At 36.9% G+C, this 18412-nt stretch overlaps 1 protein-coding gene across 1 annotated transcript in view; it reads right to left on the bottom strand.

Annotated features, from left to right (window-relative positions):
- The window catches only part of CNTNAP2 (contactin associated protein 2), a gene marked incomplete at its 5' end in the record, with an annotated part of 206777 nt that extends 188895 nt beyond the window's left edge, over nucleotides 1-17882 (bottom strand). Inside the window, one exon of the mRNA XM_009643874.1 lies at nucleotides 17726-17882. Coding sequence (XP_009642169.1) covers nucleotides 17726-17882 — 157 coding nt within the window. The remainder of the gene's footprint in view (nucleotides 1-17725) is intronic.
- Between the last annotated feature and the right edge of the window lie 530 nt (nucleotides 17883-18412).

Raw genomic sequence — 18412 nt, 5'->3', positions numbered from 1 at the left:
TTTGGCATTTTTAAAACAGTATGATTATTTTATCTCAAAATATTTCAAAATTCAAAACATCTTTTGAAAAATAATAGTTAACAAATAAAAATATTAAAAATAACCCACAATTCACAATGCCAAAAAAGCTTTCTAGTCACCTTTAGAGAGTTTTAAATGCTTTGTTTTTTGACAGAAACATGAGAAAACTTTGTTCTCAACAGGTGTAATCAAATGAAGGACAATAAATTAAATGACCCATTAAATTATTCAACATGCCCCAGAAAGTTAAATTTCTTTCTTCCTAATCACTGTGACAAAGAGAAACCCTTTCTTCCATGATCCATTCACACATGCTGAAAATTCCTATGAAATAGCAGGCTGCTTTGGCTCCAAGGGAGGAAAATAATGTAGGACCATACTGAGTATTACCACCTGTTTAAAAAATTCTGTAATTTAAACCCCCAAGAATTTTTAATTACATTTTTGTACATCTGAATGCATTTTTTTTTACATCAGAATGCACTACAGTAATGGTAACATTTTACTGTGTGCACACTTAAAGCAGTTATGTAATGAAATGTGGTTTTTTAATAGCTGTACTATTGAATGTACTGTGCAAGATCTGTGCAGATAAATGATGAATTCTTTGCAGTTATCTATTCTACTAACTATCCCCAAGCCTTTGGATCATGTCCTATCAAACTATCAGACCAAATGTGCTTTTGGCAGGATTTTTAAGGCACAAGGATCTGTATTGGAAGAAATATTAAAAATCTCAGAGCAGCAGCTTAGAGGCTTCATTTCTTGGAGTTCTTGACAACTTTGACAGTTTTATTTCATATGACTGAAAGAGCTAAATAAAAATAATTGAGTATGGCATGACAAAATAACAGATGGCTATAGTTAATGCTGACTTCGGCCCCTGTATGCCTGTTGAGTTCAATAAGGCACTAAAGTGCAAAACTTAATGTTGAATTTGGTCCAGAAAACTTAATGTATGGGACTTACTGCACCTAGAAAATTTCAGTAAAACCTGATTGTATAAACATCTACCATTGCTCCTACCCTTTCACTGGCATTTCCTGTAGTGTTCATCCTTATATAGCATCTATGCATATACCCCATACAACACTGAAACCAACCTATGCTTCACACATGAGGAATGTAAGGGTGCTGTGATTTAGCTCACCTTTTCAGCTGCTATGACACCGAATATCTTGGGAAAAAATCTAGGTTTATCACACCTTGGAACAGAGTGCTTGATTAGGTAACCTCAAAAAATCTCCTTCATACATATATAAGTAGGTTGGTTCTGTCTTCCAAATTTGTATCTCATGATAAACATTTTTCATGCTTATCCTCTCCTTTGTCTTTTTATGTCAAACTATTGTTTCATTTGGGCTTGTTTATTCTTAATATAGATGATAACTAAGCCATTTTAGCCTTACTTTTGGAACTCTGTAAAATAGAGTTTGTTGGTAAGCATAAAGCTGTCCTACATGAAAAACGTTGTATTCAGGTGTGTTGGATTCTGCTTTCGTAAAAAATGACACTTATCCTACTTCTGTATCACAGGTGACATTTTGGAAGACACAGAAAAATTATGGGTTTTTTTGCTAGACATCATGTGGAAAATAAGCATACCAGCATTCTTCTTGTAAATAATAGAGTATGTAGAAGCCAAATAAGGAGAAAATAGATGGGGAAAGAAGTAATGTCATATACCATTAAATGTAAAATTCTAAGAGAAGTCACTATACAGCTATTTATTTACTTTCTCTAAAGGCTCCAACCACATCTGTACTGTTTTTTAAGAAAACTTAGGCATTTGAGCCCATTTTTCAGTAAGATCTTTCTATGCTGACTGACCTCAACCTTTAGTAGTATCAACCACAACATCTTATTTTCTGTATATATAATCCATTCTCATTCTTGAAATACCATATTTTCATGCTAGTATACATGATCTGTTAATTGTCTCCCCTCAGAAAACCTGTTTCCCTTCAGTCTTTAGAGGTAACTATCACATTGTACTTTAATTTTCTCTCCAGTCTCAGTCCCAGGAGATTGCTTCCCATTTTACTTGTGTGTGTGTGTAGAAGACAAACCCACAAGAGTGGTATTTCTCTCTTTCTGCTTTCCTGTAGATGGTTGAACTGCTGATGGGAAGTAGAGAATAAATTCCTTATTTTGCTTTGCTCCTGCGTGCAGCTTTTGCTTCACCTGTTAAACTGTCTTTGTCTCAACCCACGAGTTTTTTCATTTTTCTGATTCTCTCCTCTGTCCCAATGAGGGGGAGTGAGCAAGTGGCTTTCTGAGGCTTAGCAGCCTACTGGGGTTAAACCACAACATCCCAAATTAGGAAGAATTTGTCTGTTCTCCCCCAATACTCTTATCTGAAAGCTATTCCAGAACATCATTCTTTATGGCTAGAAATCCTAGTTTCCAGGTTTAATATATTTGTAAATATTTGATTCACAGGACACTGTTTTTTGTGTTCATCAATGTGTACCAGCATAAACATTTCTTCTTCACTCATGTTTACCTCAAAGTATTTTTAGAGAAAGTGATACTACTACATTTTAGCACATGGGAGATGGAAGACAATGCAGAGACAAGCAACCTGTTGTTAACCCCAACTATTGTGTGTACATAATACTGTGCAAAGATTGTAGTTCAGCCCTTGAAAAGCACCCTGGCTCCATGGGCAAATAAGTAAACAAGCCTTGCCAAAAGCCTTCTGAAGAACGTCAGAATAGAAGAAATGTCCTGTAGGATCAGAACAACAGTCCACCTGCTCCATTATCCCCTTTTGTGGACAGGGGCAATAAGAGAGGCTAATCAGGGCAAGCATGTGAACGTGGCCACTTTTGTCACACGCTCACCTTTCACTCCCCCACCATCTACCATGACCACATTAAAAATGTTACAGGATGCACAGTGCTTACAGTATCCATTGATGGACCTGTTTTCCATGAATCCATTAAAACCAGAATAAGCTATTGATGCCTCTTTGACTGAAGCCACTAACACAGCTTGTTTTAAAGTAAGTAGTAAAAATAATTTCAATATACTTTTCTAGAAAATAAGCAGAAATGGCAGATATTCAAAAATACAAGCAGTGAACAGGTTTATGTACAATATTGTTTGCAATTTTCTGAAATAGAGTTGATAGTGAATGAAACCTGAAAATGATCTATATCAGTCCTGAGACTTTGTTAGGGAACATTATTCTTAATAAATTATTTTTATAACAAAGATTTATTTTATGATGTGTTGTCAGTACAACTGTGTCTCCTCTGAGGCAAGAATAGGAGAGTCACTTTACTTACATTGACAATTATTAATTTTTTTCTTTTAATGCAATACAGCCCAAGACCCCAGTGAGGATCAATGACTTATTGCATTTGGTCTTTCATGACCACAAGGAAATTCAGTACTTCCTCTAAATTATTATGATACTAAATTATCTGACTACATGTCTGCTTTTTCACAGTATGTGTTCATAATATGACGCAATGACATACAGAAGCTGTCAAACTAATACCAATTGTAACAGCTAACTGTTAGAAGTAGTAGTTACAAATCTCCACCAAAATAACTGTATAAGGACTTTTAAAAAACTTAGGTCATAGCAGTCTCTGTGTAGATGCTGCCATAAACATTTCTGCACTAAGGTTGAGTCGGTAGGCTAAAAAACCAAATACAAGATTTTCTTCATTGTACAACTAAACCAAAGTCATAACTAGAGATGCAATCAACACTATACCCTTTTCCCCCTATAAACTTGAACTATTTCATTTACATGTTGTTACGCTTACCACCTACAAATAAGTGCTCCATACAAAAATCTCTCAGTTAAAAGACTGAATCAGCATAAATATCATAAGTAGAACAGAAGAGTAGCAAAGGTATCAAACCCCATGCAACTTATTTAGCAACTGAAGCTGAACTACTACTCTGACAGCAAAAGCAAGAACAAAATCATCTTTTGCCTACATTTTTATTCCTTATAATACCTATTTCATCATGTTTTGCAGATGGCAAGAACAAAACTGACAGAGAGCCAGGGAAGAAAGAGACCCTGAATTTTACAAAATCCTGCAGCTCATTCACACCACTTACACACAGAAAGTGAACCAACTTATAATCCATCAGAAAACTGTTGAATTTCTTGAAGAAACAAACCACCTGCCAGACAGAGGAGAAAGTGTTTCCAGATGCCATTCTTTTTCCTATTTACTGAGGTGGGTTTTTTATTTTTTGTCTATTGTTTTGTTGCATACTCTGCTAGACAAAAATGTATCAACAAATAAACATATTTTGAATCACAGTACTGTCTTTGCCTTCTTTCAAAATACAGAAAACCTTTGGCCTGTAATTTTATGAGGACTTTATAGTCAATCATAAGACTGTTGATCATTTTTCAAGTAAATCAAGTACATAAATTTCAGGAAATGCCAGCAACAGCATGTAGTTTAACAAATATTAGTAGAAAATAACTGGAAGATCCCTGTGTTATGAATCCTTATCCCTGCAAGCTCTGCAACTGGCCACTTCAATATTCAGCTTGGACAGCTTATCAGATATATTAGAGTTAAAAAGTTATTCCTTACCAATTTCCTATAAATGCATTAGGAAATGAAAATCTGAAGCATGCGTTAGGAGTGTGCGGCAACTTTAAATGCCTTTACCTACTTCAGTTTTTTTCATCATCTCTATAACTATAGTGCTTTTCTGTGGCAACAGGGAAGATACCCAATTCTGCAAAAGGTTGTTATAAATACCAGATTTAGTCAGCAATAGCTGGTTTAAATCAAATGTTCCAGTCTTTGAAAGGGTCCCTGTTCTTACATCACCCCTGCATTACAACAAGCTATGTGTGTTTAGAGATATATGTATACACATAAATGTATGCATACAAATATCCATAAAAAGAGCTAACCAACTCAAGCTGAAACATGGGAAATTCCAATTAGATATAAGGAAAAAAATTTCATCATGACAGTGGCCACATACTGGCATAGGTTGTCCAGAAGGATTTGGGATGTCCATCCTTGGAGGTGTTCAGGACTCAAATGTATACAGCCCTCAGCCACCCGTTCTGATTCCATCAGTCCTCAGTCACAGGTCAGACTAGATGACCTCTGGAGGCCACTTCCAGACTGAATTACTCTGTGATCCGATGAGTGTATGTATGTACAGATGAGTATAGTGTAAAACCTAACCACCCCCAAAGGGTGTCTGAATTGATCTGTCTTTAGCAAAAGCATTTAATAAACTTAAGCTTCTGCTGCCCAGCTCAGTTTCCTCAATGATCTCCTTAGTTCTTTACCTTAGGAGTTAAGCAAGTCAATGTTTATTCCAAACACATTTTTGATTTTCTCCAGCTTTCAGAACAGAAGATGACAGTATTTCCTTTTAATCCTTAGGTCTGTTTTGCTTCACAGTCTTCACATATGGTAATTTAACAGTTAATAAAGTGATATTAATAAAGTAAGATAATAACTGTTACTTCTGAGGTTCCTATTCACTTTTGCCATCATCTATCTGTTACCTTGATTCAAGGGATTTACATCAGTTGATGTTATCTATTTTCTTGGGTTTTTTCATGGTCTTTAAAGGAATTCACAGTTTCTCTGCTTTTAATATCAGTGATTAAAAATTTCTCATTCTGGGCTTTTTTACTGAACAAAATGGCAGCAGGAAATAATGCCAGTTTTAAGAGCATTATTTGTAAGTGTGCTATGCAAATTGGGAGTTTGGATTTGACTGGGGCTTGTTAAATCCTTTAAACAGTTCTGATGTAATTTTATTTCAGGAACAATGGATAAATACCTTAGATCTGACATAAGATACTTAATTCGTACTCTTTTGGAAAATATTTTAACCCAACAGTCAAACTGTTGACCACTAAATGTTATTATGACATTTTAAGTGATACTCAGCAAGTAACTGGTTTTAGACATAAGATTACATGACTAGTGACAGCATTTTAAACATTTCTGTTTCATAGAAATAATAAATTCAAATTAATTTATGCTTTTCCAATGACAATACAAAACTTTTGCATCATAGATACGGTTTTTTACATTTGCTGTATTCTTTCTTCATCACATTTTCTAACACTGTCAGCATATTTTATCTTATTATATTTATATTTGCCTGCTTGCTTGGAAATTGGCTTTTTCTTCATTTTCATTTGGCTCTACTTTCTCTTTAACAATTTATATAAATAAATGTATATACACTCAGGTAATTCAATGAAGGCGACTGTATAACTTAAGCAACAATCCCAACTCACAACTCAAGAAAGATTTTGTTTCCCTCAATCTACATTTAACATAATCTCGTAACCAACTTCCACTTGACCAAAAGCTGAACAAAATATAGCATTTGTGATAATATAAAGGAACAAACATTATTAGCTGTCCTGAGATATTGCTTTAGATAGAATTTCTTCCCAGTAAACATTTTTTCTTCTTCAGCAAAATATGAAAAAAAGGTACCTGAATCCCATCAGCAAACTTGCTCACATAGACACACTTTTAGTGTAAAGAATCCATGTAACATTTTAATGTCTGTTTAAAGACTGTTGAAAACAACATGAGATAAAAATGCAACAAATTACCTTGGACCCGATTTACAAAGTCTCCATTGCATACTCAGAGAGCTCTTATAAATTTGAGGGATCTCCAGGGATCCTATTTCCTACATTTACTAATTTTCACCACTTTAGTATTCTCTGTGTGAACAGGAAGCAGAGGAAGGAAAAATAGCTGGAGAGTTGTGGAGGATGGGCTGGGACAAAATGACTGGCCATGATTAATTACAAATAAGTAGTAATTTGGAAAGCTTGGGGTAGTCATTGATTATGCAACACACACAAATAAAAACCCCCAAACAGGAGGGAAGATAAAACCACACCTGGTCCATGATATTAAAACAATTTATAGAATTGAAACTTCTTCTACAAATCTAACTACAGGAAAAAAAAGTAAAAGCAATTTCTCCCTTTTCTCTTGGTGTTAGACCAAGAGAGGCCTTTATTGTTCCATTTGCAGACTTTATAAGAGGTTACTGGATTACTTTAAGTGTTTATCATAGACAGTGCAAGCAACCTTCCTCTTTAAAGTAAAATAATCCACTATGCATATAACCATAGCTCCCAGGCAAACAGCAATATTGCAGGTGACACTTGCCTTTTTTTTTTCTTTTTTCTTTATTAGGTCTTTTGCAGGGCTAAGAATCTGCTGGGCAAAACGAGGAAAGGAAAAAGAACAATTCTTCCTCTAAATGGTGAAGGTTTGCAACTACTTGAGTGATGAACTGATATGATATTTTGATCAGTGGCTCTGAAGAAAATATCTCCATTAAGTCTGGGACCTGATACAAAAAATGTATCCTAAGGGCTTCTGGGCTCTCTCTTTCCTGCCTTCTCCCCCTTTCCTCCCTCCCACCCTGTACGATTACTTCTTCTCTTCCCCTTTATACATACATATATCCTGGTACACCAAAGAACAAGCAGTGAAATCTTTTGTTTACTCTGGAGGCTTAATACCTTCAGCTTGACAGACTCCCTTGTGATTGTTTCAGCTAAAATATGACTGCTAATAGTAATAACAGTCAAGCATGCACTGCAGTCTTCATCTAGCCTATAACACAGGTTGTCACAGATTTTAGATGTCTTCTACATATGATTGCACTTAGTAAAAAAAAAAAAAAAAGTCATAGTAGTCCTACAATTTAAGAATAAAAGAAAAGCACTCTCTTCAAGAGCTCAGCAGTGTCAGGTACTGAGTGAAATACGCTGGGCTGGTCAGCACTGGGGTGTTTTCATCTTCATAGCACTGCACCAGGGGCAGAGTCATTACTCTTTAAGTTAGCACACAAATAAAAGGAGGAGGAGGAGAAAATAATTGGCAGCTGAAAGTTCTGCAGTGCACAGTGCTCAGCATACTCTGCCCTTACCTGACAAGCTGTGACAGTAAGGTCATTTACTTTAAAGTTAAGACCATAAGCTTTTCATTCAGACTAAAAATTCTGTATGTTTCTAGGCAAGACATAGCAGATATTTTTGTTCTTGGTCACTTGATTTGTCATTCACGCAAATCATGAAGTTTAATAACAGAAAGTATGCAAATATGCTGGAAATTATGTTTTAAATCGTCTGTCTGGTAGAAAAAAAAATCATATATCTGTATTTTCACCTGTTAATTCATAAGCCTCTCACAAATTTCTTAGAATACTCCCAAAAAAATGGGATGTTTCAGCAATAGCAAGAATAACCCAGAGAATAATAATCACAGCTACCTAGTTCTGATAGATTTTTTTTCAGTGCTGCTGTGGAGTGATGCTGTAACTTAAAAAGGCCTGGGTGAGACCAGCTGTCTGTGACTGACTGGAACACAGCTGAACACAGGAAAACCTGAACAGCAACACTCAGAAGTGAGGTCAACAGAAGGATGAACACTCACTTATTGTTTCACAGTGATTTACAGAGCAAATTAATAAACAAGGATAACATCTTGTCATCACTTTCCCCTTTCAGTTCATTCATTACTGATAGCGCTGAATGGTGAATGAACCTGAAGTTAAATGGGAATCATCTTCATTCTTAGCAGGTTGCTAGTACTCAACCATTTTTACATGTGCAGCAAGGTAAAAGACTCTGCTCATGATGCATGAAGAAGTACAGATTCCTGTTTCCTCATCCTCAGCTATGCTAGTTTTGTATTGCTTGGGGGATGAAAAATCATAGTAACTGCAAAATAAGCACACAGGACTGAATACATAACACCAACTAAGAAGGTGCCATTTTAACAAAGATAAGGCAGACTGCCAAACAGTTATTTCATGTGACATCATTGTCCACATTTTCTTGTATTTTCAATTTTGGAGAAAGCTATGACTTGGTTCCTCAGCTGTTTGGTCACTGTCATGAGCCACAAGCATTAAGGGAAAAGCTTTCTTTAATGTTGAAGAGTGGGATGGCAGCTAAACATCAAGTGGTATCAGCTTGTCATAAAAAAGGCCACAATCCAGTCCCAAAGGTGAATAACACAGGAGGGAAAAGAGAAAGCAGGAATACTGTTTTCAAGTTTCATGATTCATTGAATCCCCAAACTCCTAATGTGTATTAGTTCAGGCTGCAAATATGTCAGGTCGCATGAGCTACATGCATATGGCTGTTGTCAGTACTTCCATGGAACATCGCTAAAGGAGAAAGACCAATCTAGCTGATCCTGGGTTTTCCCAGAACCTGGACTAGAGCTGCCTGCTGTGGGCTGTGCATTAGCAATACAACACAAACATTATGGATAATTCCATGGCAGCAGGTACTGTCCTTCAAAGTCTAATAAAACCAGCTGCCTGAACAGTTATTCTGCAAGAGATGCTACGCCCTCCATCTGCCCTCAAATTAACTTTTAAATCACTCACATTAGTCTTATGTACATATTTATGATAGCATGAACACTGAGGAAAAAACCAGCCCTTTTGTGTCTGTTGTCTAATAGAGTCCTGGTCTGCAGCTAGAGTCCTATGGTGGTACTGAGGCACAAGTAAAGGAGAATTTGAAAGGTGCCCTTAGCACATCTGTAGCATGGCCAAGTGCTGGATGGAGTTTATAATTTCAATCTCCCAAACTCTTAATCTCTTGTTACCAGTAACAAAAACATTCATCCTTTTCTTGTGGGAGAAGCAGAAAAGATAAATGCATAATGGACAAACACAAGGTATATACTGTTTCTATAAAAGAACATACAGAACAGGTTATAAAAAGAAGGGGACAGAGTCCACATTTTTTGGCTTGCAAACTCTGTTTCCATGTTGCACACCAGTTACAGCTGATGAGCACAGCTGAGAAATGCAGAACAGGCAGCAGCCTATTTAATACTCAGTCACTTGACCCTTTTCCCTACTAGAGTAGTTTTAATGGCCAAACTATAACTGGTAGGAATGAACTTCCTGGCTTCTGGCTACCTGCTTTTCTGTTGCTGAAAGTTTCAGCTCAAATCTATCAATCATTTGGAAAGAAAGTACTACCAGCTGTATTAAATCCAACATTTCCTAAGGTTTGAATGCTTGACTTTCTGTCTTTAGTGCTCCTCTTCATGCATATTTTTATTCTGTGCCATTACATACTATCATAGTGCTAAATTTTGATTGACTGGAATTATCTTAACGCTAGGTGCCAATGTCAATGTACAGAGGAACACTGAAAGGTAACCCTAAAACCCTGCAAAAGGCTGTCTGGATTAGTACGAGTACAAGAAAAATAACCATATGAAGTAAAGCAAATTGTCAGCTAAGCTTCCCTGCTTTTACCCACCAAACTAGTTTATTACTTAAGCATAATTAAAAAATAAGTTTTGATATTTCATCTTTTATAGAGTGAACAGATGTAACTACTGCACAAAGTTACAACACAAAACACATTTACTAATTGTGTTTTCTGGTCTGTCATTTCAAAGATGGTCTTTAAGCTCTGCAAAAATATTGAATTACAGTTTTCAAGGTTGTGCGGCCTAATTCTACAAAATTTCCTCAATTTTAGGAAATTGAGGTTCATTGTCTTTATCAGATGCCAGGCAAAACAGCAGAACATCACAAATCTTACTAGATAATTTTCTGTTGTTTTTTTACTTTTCTGGTTTCATGTAATACAAACCAATATGTTTTCTTGTTAAATACAGCCCTCTGTATTTTAGCAAAAATGTCTGTTTTGCCAGGTACTGCTTAAACATATGGCTATGTTATACAAATACTTAATTTCTGTATGAAGTCAATCTATCTGGTTAAATTGAAAATTTTTCATATATATATGAGATGTTTATAGTCATGCATGTTTCTCACTGCAACTTATATAGTCCTTCCAGTTCTTTTAGGTGTATTAACATTTGATCCCTTTCAGTTCTTTAAGATTTCTCTACATAATGCTACAAATAGTAAATAAATTTAATCAAAATGTAATCAAGTAGAGCCAATTGTAAGTTCTCAGTTTGGTTTTTGGTTTTGGTTGGGTTTTTTTTCCACAGAAAATGTATAATCTAGCCACTTCTGATCACATAACACCACTGTGGAAACTCCAGTTGCTGCCTAGATGGGAAAGTAATGGTAAAAAAAATATCTGAAGACACTGTTAGCAGCTTCTAATGAAGGGTAGGAGAAGCCAGTGTCATGTAACGAGCCAGTTCTCTCTGTATCAGCAGCTTTGTTACTGTGAGCGCACAAGGTTAAAGGACAGATGGATTTTCAAAAGTGCCTAAGGGAGTCAGGAGCTGAAATATCAATGATTTCAGTGGGAATTAGTACGTACTACACTTAAGCCTTCATGCCTACCAATAGCTCCACGAACTTTTAATATCCTGTCAAATCTGGCTACAAATGACCTACCTGTCACTGCCACAGCCACAGGCCGGCATTTCAAAATCCACCCATATTCCTGCCACTCAAACAACTCATGTCAATCTCAGCCCTGTTGAATCGTCTTTCCCCATGACCTGAAACTTTCTTCTGAAACCGCCATTGTAGGAGAAGAGTTGTGAAGGGAAGGGGCAATGTATCCTTCAGATTGTTCTGGCAAACACCTTACAAAAATAAAGCAATTTTGCAGGCTCTGGAGAAAGAACCTTCAATTTCCAAACTGTGACAGAGGATAAATAAGAAAATTAGGCTCCCTTCTTCTGTTTTCATTGCTCATTTCCTCCATTTATCCAAACCACTGTTATTTTCAAATTCTTCTTGCTCCCTTCTGATCATATTTAGCGACACCAAATAGTTCTTTTTTTTTTCCCAAAAAGTCTTACATTTTACCTAAAATTACTCATTTGAAGAAGATTTTTTAACAGCAACCCAGAGAATTTCTTGCTATGAAAACCAGCAAAATTTATTTTCTCAAGACTGATGCAATCTGACTTTGAATGTCAACCACACACTCTAATAGATTATCTTTGTTAGCAAGCAAAACTAACCTTTTTTTTTTTTGTAAACTTACTCATTTACTTCTGAATTAATTTCATTTTGGAAAAAAATCATGGATAATTTGGAACTAAATTTAATTTTGGTAGGATTGCTCTGGGTGAAGCTCTTCCCACCTCTGTTTTTGTTTCTTTATCATGACAAAAATGATTACCTAATATTTACATTGCAACAACAACATGGGCTTCTCTTAAGAATCAGGTTCTATTTTAGATGATTTGTACAAATACACATAAATTTGAATTCTGTATCTCGTATTCCCTGCCAATATCTAACATTTGGCTTATCTACCATCTGGGCCTGATAACCAACACATTAGGCATGCACTAAATAGCTCTGTAACTTACAGAATGCTCATTTCTATTTTTTTCAGACAGAGAAAGTGTAAAGTTTCTCAGTGAACTTTTAAAAAGCTTTAACAGAAAAACCATCCAGGTTTAAGGAATATCAAGCCTATGGTGCAAGCTAGTTCCTAGGAAAACTTGCATTATAACTGAGTCCACAATTAACACAGCTGGTTCTGTACTTACACAAAGTTACTCATATACTTGGCAAAAAAAATCAAATCAAACACAAAATTTAGGAAAAACAAATATTTCAGGCTGCTTAAAGAGCTTTAATTTGTCCCCTGTACCTATCATCATGATACAGTCCTTGACTGGTCATTGATTAGTATTTTTTTCCAGAGGGCTCCAGCATTATTCACTACAGGAGGCAGACAATACTCATTTAGTAAAACACTGCTCACTATACTAGTTTACTCTCATGCTTCAATATGTGGACCCCATTTTATATTTAATATTTATTTCAACACTTTCTATAAAGACTGCATTTTCTCATTGGATTTGCTTTAGTGCTCATTACTACAGTAGATGATTGCTTCATAAATCTACCTATCTTTGCAATACCTCCATGAGGTGAGTATCTGGCATTGTCTTCATTCTATAGATTGGATGTTAAGGCTGAAAGATGTTAAGGTTAAAAGCACACATACATTTTTAGTGCTCAATCTGAGATGCTTACAGGCATCTATGTTTTGTTTTATTTTGGAGGACAGCATTAGATACATTCAGAGAGAGTGATCACTTATTCCAGTTGCAGCTGTGAATGTTCAGTATTTCTACAAACTGGACCTCTGGGTTTTCAACTAGGTACCCAGAAAATTAGGATCAAACTAATGACTGCTCTGTGAAGAAATGGCTTATGAAACTTGGCAAGCACCATGCAGGAATGTGGTTGCAGAGGCAGAGTTAGACTCCAGTTCTCCAGGGAAGCATTCTCCTGCCTTTGCTATGAGATAATTCATCAAACTGCAATTCCTTTCTTAATTTCTAACACAATTTCTAACTTCTACAATAAAAATTTCAGACAATATTCTACTTACAGTACATCATTCTCATTCAGCCTGACCCACTCTTCAGTGGCTCCCTAATCTCCTTTTAAAAGAGTGCCCCGAACTTCAAAATCTGAATCTCTGTGCTGAATCTCTCTCTTTTTCTTCACCTTTCATTCCCACAATTTCCACCCAGCAGACTTCTTTTCCCATTTTACTTCTTTACCTTTTCTAATATAGTCATTGTTCTAGCTACTCTCTTCTCCCCACTGTGTCTCCTCCACCAAAAACAAAAAAAAAAAAAGAAAAGAAAAAATCAGATATAAACTTTTTTCACATTGTCTGGGCAGGAGCAGGAAATAATTGTGGCATAACACATCAAACGCAGTGCTTGAAGCTATGGCCAAGGTATACAATTACTACAAAAGTCCCACCTGGCCTCTCAGCCCCAGTTTGGCATTTAGCCAGTGCTTCTGTTTTAGGGGACTGTAAGTTCTTCTAAAATAAGTTGTGCTAATGAGCTAGGGTGCAGCTGTGGTAAGCCACTGTGTCATTCTGTGAGCTGAGACCTGCCTGCTCATCATAACCTGCAAGGATCCCTGTACTAATAGTAATTTCCACATTGTGCTGGAATACCCATGCAACAATATTACAAAGGCTTACTAGCATCTATGTCACGATGACCAGATTTTAGCTCTGGACTTATCACAGTCAATCCTTGCTTGGGGATTCCTTGCATTGTGCTCCCCTCTGTACCAAAGTAATGCTCCCAGTATTCCTAAGTTAACACTTTTTTACCTCTAAGGATGCCAAGATACACTATAGTTTATGCAATAGTTGGAATGTGTAAAGTTGTACATACAAAAGCAAGTTTGAATGGATGTGATGCATGCTTGCTTTCATAGCAAGCGGGTGCCTCTCTGAGCCTCTTAATGGCCTCCGCCCCTTTTGGGTTCCCATTGCTACCACTGGCTGAATCTGCCTGCTCATGGCAATTCTGCAAAAGTGCTGTTGCAGATGCTGTGGTCCAAACTAGGAGCTGTTTTGCTGTCACCAGAGTTGAGCACGGACGTGTTGGAGGCCCTGGTTAACATTTGCCCCTGATAACTGAGTCACAGAGGTCTCCTCATCTCACATGCTAGAGAAAATAGGACCCCTCAGAATAATTCCAAACCCCAAAAGGTATGACTTTGGAATGGGCTAAATTCTGCCAAAACTAAACTGCAGAAATGAATCTTGAACAAAATGTCCCTAAAGACTATAATCATACAATAGAATCATAGAATCATTTGGTTGGAAAAGACCTTTAAGATCATCAAGTCCAACTGTACCTGTCCACTACTAAACCATGTCTCTAAGCACCTTGTCTACCTGTCTTTTAAACACCTCCAGGGATGGTGACCCGATCATGTCCCTGGGTAGCCCATTCCAGTGCCTGATAAGTCTTTCAGTGAAGCAATTTTTCCTAATATCAAATCTAAACTTCCCCTGGCTTCCATTTCTTCTTGTGTTTTACACACACCACAGATTAAAATATAATATCCAGTTACATAACTATTTTTCATAAGTTGTCCTGTAATATATAGTGGTTTTCCTGAAAAAAACCCTGATACATATGTAGAGAAATACTGTATAAATGTCTTTTTGTTTGAAGTTCTGAGGAAACATTTATATATCTATTATGATAGTAATAATATTTTACATTTAAAACAATCTAATAATTATATTAATCTATATATTAGTATATTCCATATAATCTCAATGTATATAGGGGGTGTAGAGGTTACAGAAAAAGATTATTGAGTGAACGCTGCTTATTAAACTATCATCTATGACTCTTGGAGAAGCCAGAAGAAGAGATCAAAAGTCAATGCTATTTCCCTCATGCATTTCCCTCAGCATAAAAGAAAAGAGTCAACATATGGTAGAGACTATTATTCATGGATACACATCCAGTGCCTCAAGCAATGAAAACCATAAGTGCTCCTAATTCTGCAATTATCATAATTATTATTACAATATCTTCTTTTTATCGTTACCATTTTGTCACAAAACCAAACCTACCTCCCTCCTGTCATGCTGCTCTAGTGCCTGTTTGAGTCCGAGTCCTCTGACTTCATTCTCTTCACTCTATATAATTCTTGCTCTGAAGTTTGGCACCCTGTCTGATTCCTCTCTCTTTAATATTGACTTTTCTATCTCTGTCGTGTTCTATATTTCACCTCATATCATAGCTAACGGCATACTATCCTAACAACATCAAAGCTTAGAGTGGCAATGTATGTGGCAATGTTTGATTTCCCACATCCTAGTCTGTCGTTTTTGCAGGGCCTGAAAGATTTCCTGTATTACTCTAATGTATCTTTCATAATTCATTCCTGCAGATGATACCAAACTGGGAGGAGTGGCTGATATGCTGGAGGGTCATACTGCCATCCAGAGGGACTGTGACAAGCTGGAGAAGTGGGTTCACAGAAATGTCATGAAGTTCAACAGGGAAGAGGGTAAAGTCTTGCACCTGAGCAAAAACAATCCCATGCACCAGTATATGCTGGGGGCCACCCAGATGGGAAGTGACTTGGCAGAAAAGACCCTGGTGGACACCAAGTTGAACATGAGCCAGCAATGTGCCCTTGTGGCCAAGAAGGCTAATGGTACCCTGGGATGCCTTTGCTTAGTCAAAGTACTGCCAGCAGGTTGAGGGAGGTGATCCTTCCCATCTACTCAGCACTGGTGAGGCCGCACCTGGGGTACTGTGTCCAGCTCTGGGCTCTCCAGTACAAGAGGGAGATAGAATCACTGAAGAGACCCCAGTGAAGGGCCACTATGATGATTAAGGGACTGGAGCATCTCTCCTATGAAGAGAAGCTGAGAGAGCTGGCAACCTGGAGAAAAGAAGGCTCAGGGGGGAATCTTATCAATGCATATAAATGCCTGAAGGGAGGGTACAAAAAGGATGGAGCCAGGCTCTTTTCAGTGGTGCCCACTGATGGTAAAGAGGCAATAGGCACAAACTGAAATAGAGGAGATTCCCTCTGAACATCAGGAAACACTTTTTTACTATGAGGGTGACTGAGCACTGGCACGGGTTGCCCAGATAAGATGCACAGTCTCCATCCTTGGAGATATTCAAAAGCCATTTAGACACAGTCCTGGGCAACTGTCTCTAGGTGGTCCAGCTTGAGCAGAGGGCTAGGACTAGATGAACTCTGACGTCCCTTCCAACCTCAGCTGTTCTTTGATTCTGTGTTTCTGTGACTCACCCTACACTTTTTTTTTTTAAATCCTTGACATACCGTTAGAGTTCTTTAGCTCTATATTTATTAATACCTGTATGAATTTCTCTGTTAGCACAAAATGGTTTATGAGCCAAGTATTAATACAATTACCAACAGGCTTCTATTAATGGGAAAAGTGTTCATAAAAGTATGGTTCCAACTGATCACCGAACATTGCATGCCATGTGAAATATGATGCTGGCCATCATGACAGAAGAGACAGAAATGGTTAAAGCTCACAAAAAAAGTGTTCTAAGAGCACAGGGAGCATCTCACAGAAAATGATAATGAGCTTTACTCAGTAGGTTCATTCTTAGAGTGTTTATGGGGAATATCAGAGATGCAGATTTAATTATCTTTTCTGCCTGAAGGGATTTAAACCCACATCAATTACCTCACAGCAGACTGACCCTGTTGCCAGGTTGTAAAATACTCTAGGGAAGGACTTCCTCAGTCCCTCTGTTAAAATTGTTCCACCTGGGATTAATCAATAACTATTTATTAGAGAAAAAACTAGAACCAGTTCTCATCCCAAACGGGCTATAGGTTTCAACCAACAGGCCAATGAATACATAATTATCTCAAGCAAAGTGCAATAGCTTTCTCTGAAATACAGAGCCTCCTGCCATAATACTCTAAGCCTAGTTCTTAACACATTTTTCTCATGAAAGATGGATAATGAAGGTTAGAGTCACTAGATGAGTGATTTCAACTCATATCTCTCACACAGGCAAATGCAGCAATAGTACTCCAGAAATGAGAAATTCTGGGAATAAAATGAAGTTGATGAGATAAATTTAAATACTGTATTGTAATATAGCTGAATATGGTGGAGACAAAGTTGCAGCAGCAGCCAAAATGCTGGGCTTTCCTATTAGGACTTGACTTTGCAATTTTAACATTCTTTTCTGTAGCTCAATTGACTTTCAAACATGAATATACTCCTTATATTTGACAGTCACAGGTACCACAAATAAAATAGAAGAGAAGGGTAGATACTTTGCAGGAGGGATCACAAAAAAAATATTTTTGCCTTTGTTCTTTGGTAAGAAAGGAAATAGAGAAACAAAAGACACTCAAAATAATGTCAATGTTGTAAAAATTAAGAGATTCTGGTCATTCTCACCCTGCTTTATTTTAAACCACTCACCATTGCTTATAATCAGCATCACAGTTGCAGTAGTATTTGGGATCAGTACAGTTGCGTTCGATGCCACAGGCACATTTTTGAATGCCAGGTCCTGATCCGCCCCAATAGTAGTGCTTCTCATTGGCTTTTCCAACCCACCAGGTATATGGATTCCCTTCTGCAAGGAACGAAAATGTAAGGTTATGATGCATCGAAGAGGTAGAGCTCTGTAACTCATTAATTGGGCTCAGATGTTTAATATACAGATGTTAGCAACACATAACTGGAAAGCCATCCTGCATTTCTGGCAAACAAATGCATTCATTATTATTGAGCAATTCAAAGGGCCTTGCCAGGTAAACAAACCACATTTTCTTTTCTGTATTCATGCAATTCATGCCAATTGAAATTAATTAAATATTTTTTCTCTTGTATGCTCTTTGTTTAGCTTTTTAATTGTTCATAGTTTATATAATGAAAATATGTGGGCAGGTCCCATAATTATTTTCAATTAATTTCAAATTCATATAGTAAGCTATCAGATGGATTATTCAATATTTGACCACAAATGCTGCACAGAAAGATGCATTCATTTTCCCTCTCTCTTTTTGTTTTAATAACAGCTTTTAATTGGAAATTAATCTGTCTTCACCGGAAAACAAACTTGTTCATTGTGCTCTCTCCAGCTGGTCCAAAGCAAAACGCAAA

The sequence above is a fragment of the Egretta garzetta genome, unplaced genomic scaffold (genome assembly GCF_000687185.1).
Source record: "Egretta garzetta isolate BGI_Z169 unplaced genomic scaffold, ASM68718v1 scaffold610, whole genome shotgun sequence".
Taxonomy (NCBI): Eukaryota; Metazoa; Chordata; class Aves; order Pelecaniformes; family Ardeidae; genus Egretta; species Egretta garzetta.
This window is presented reverse-complemented; position numbering and strand designations above follow the sequence as displayed.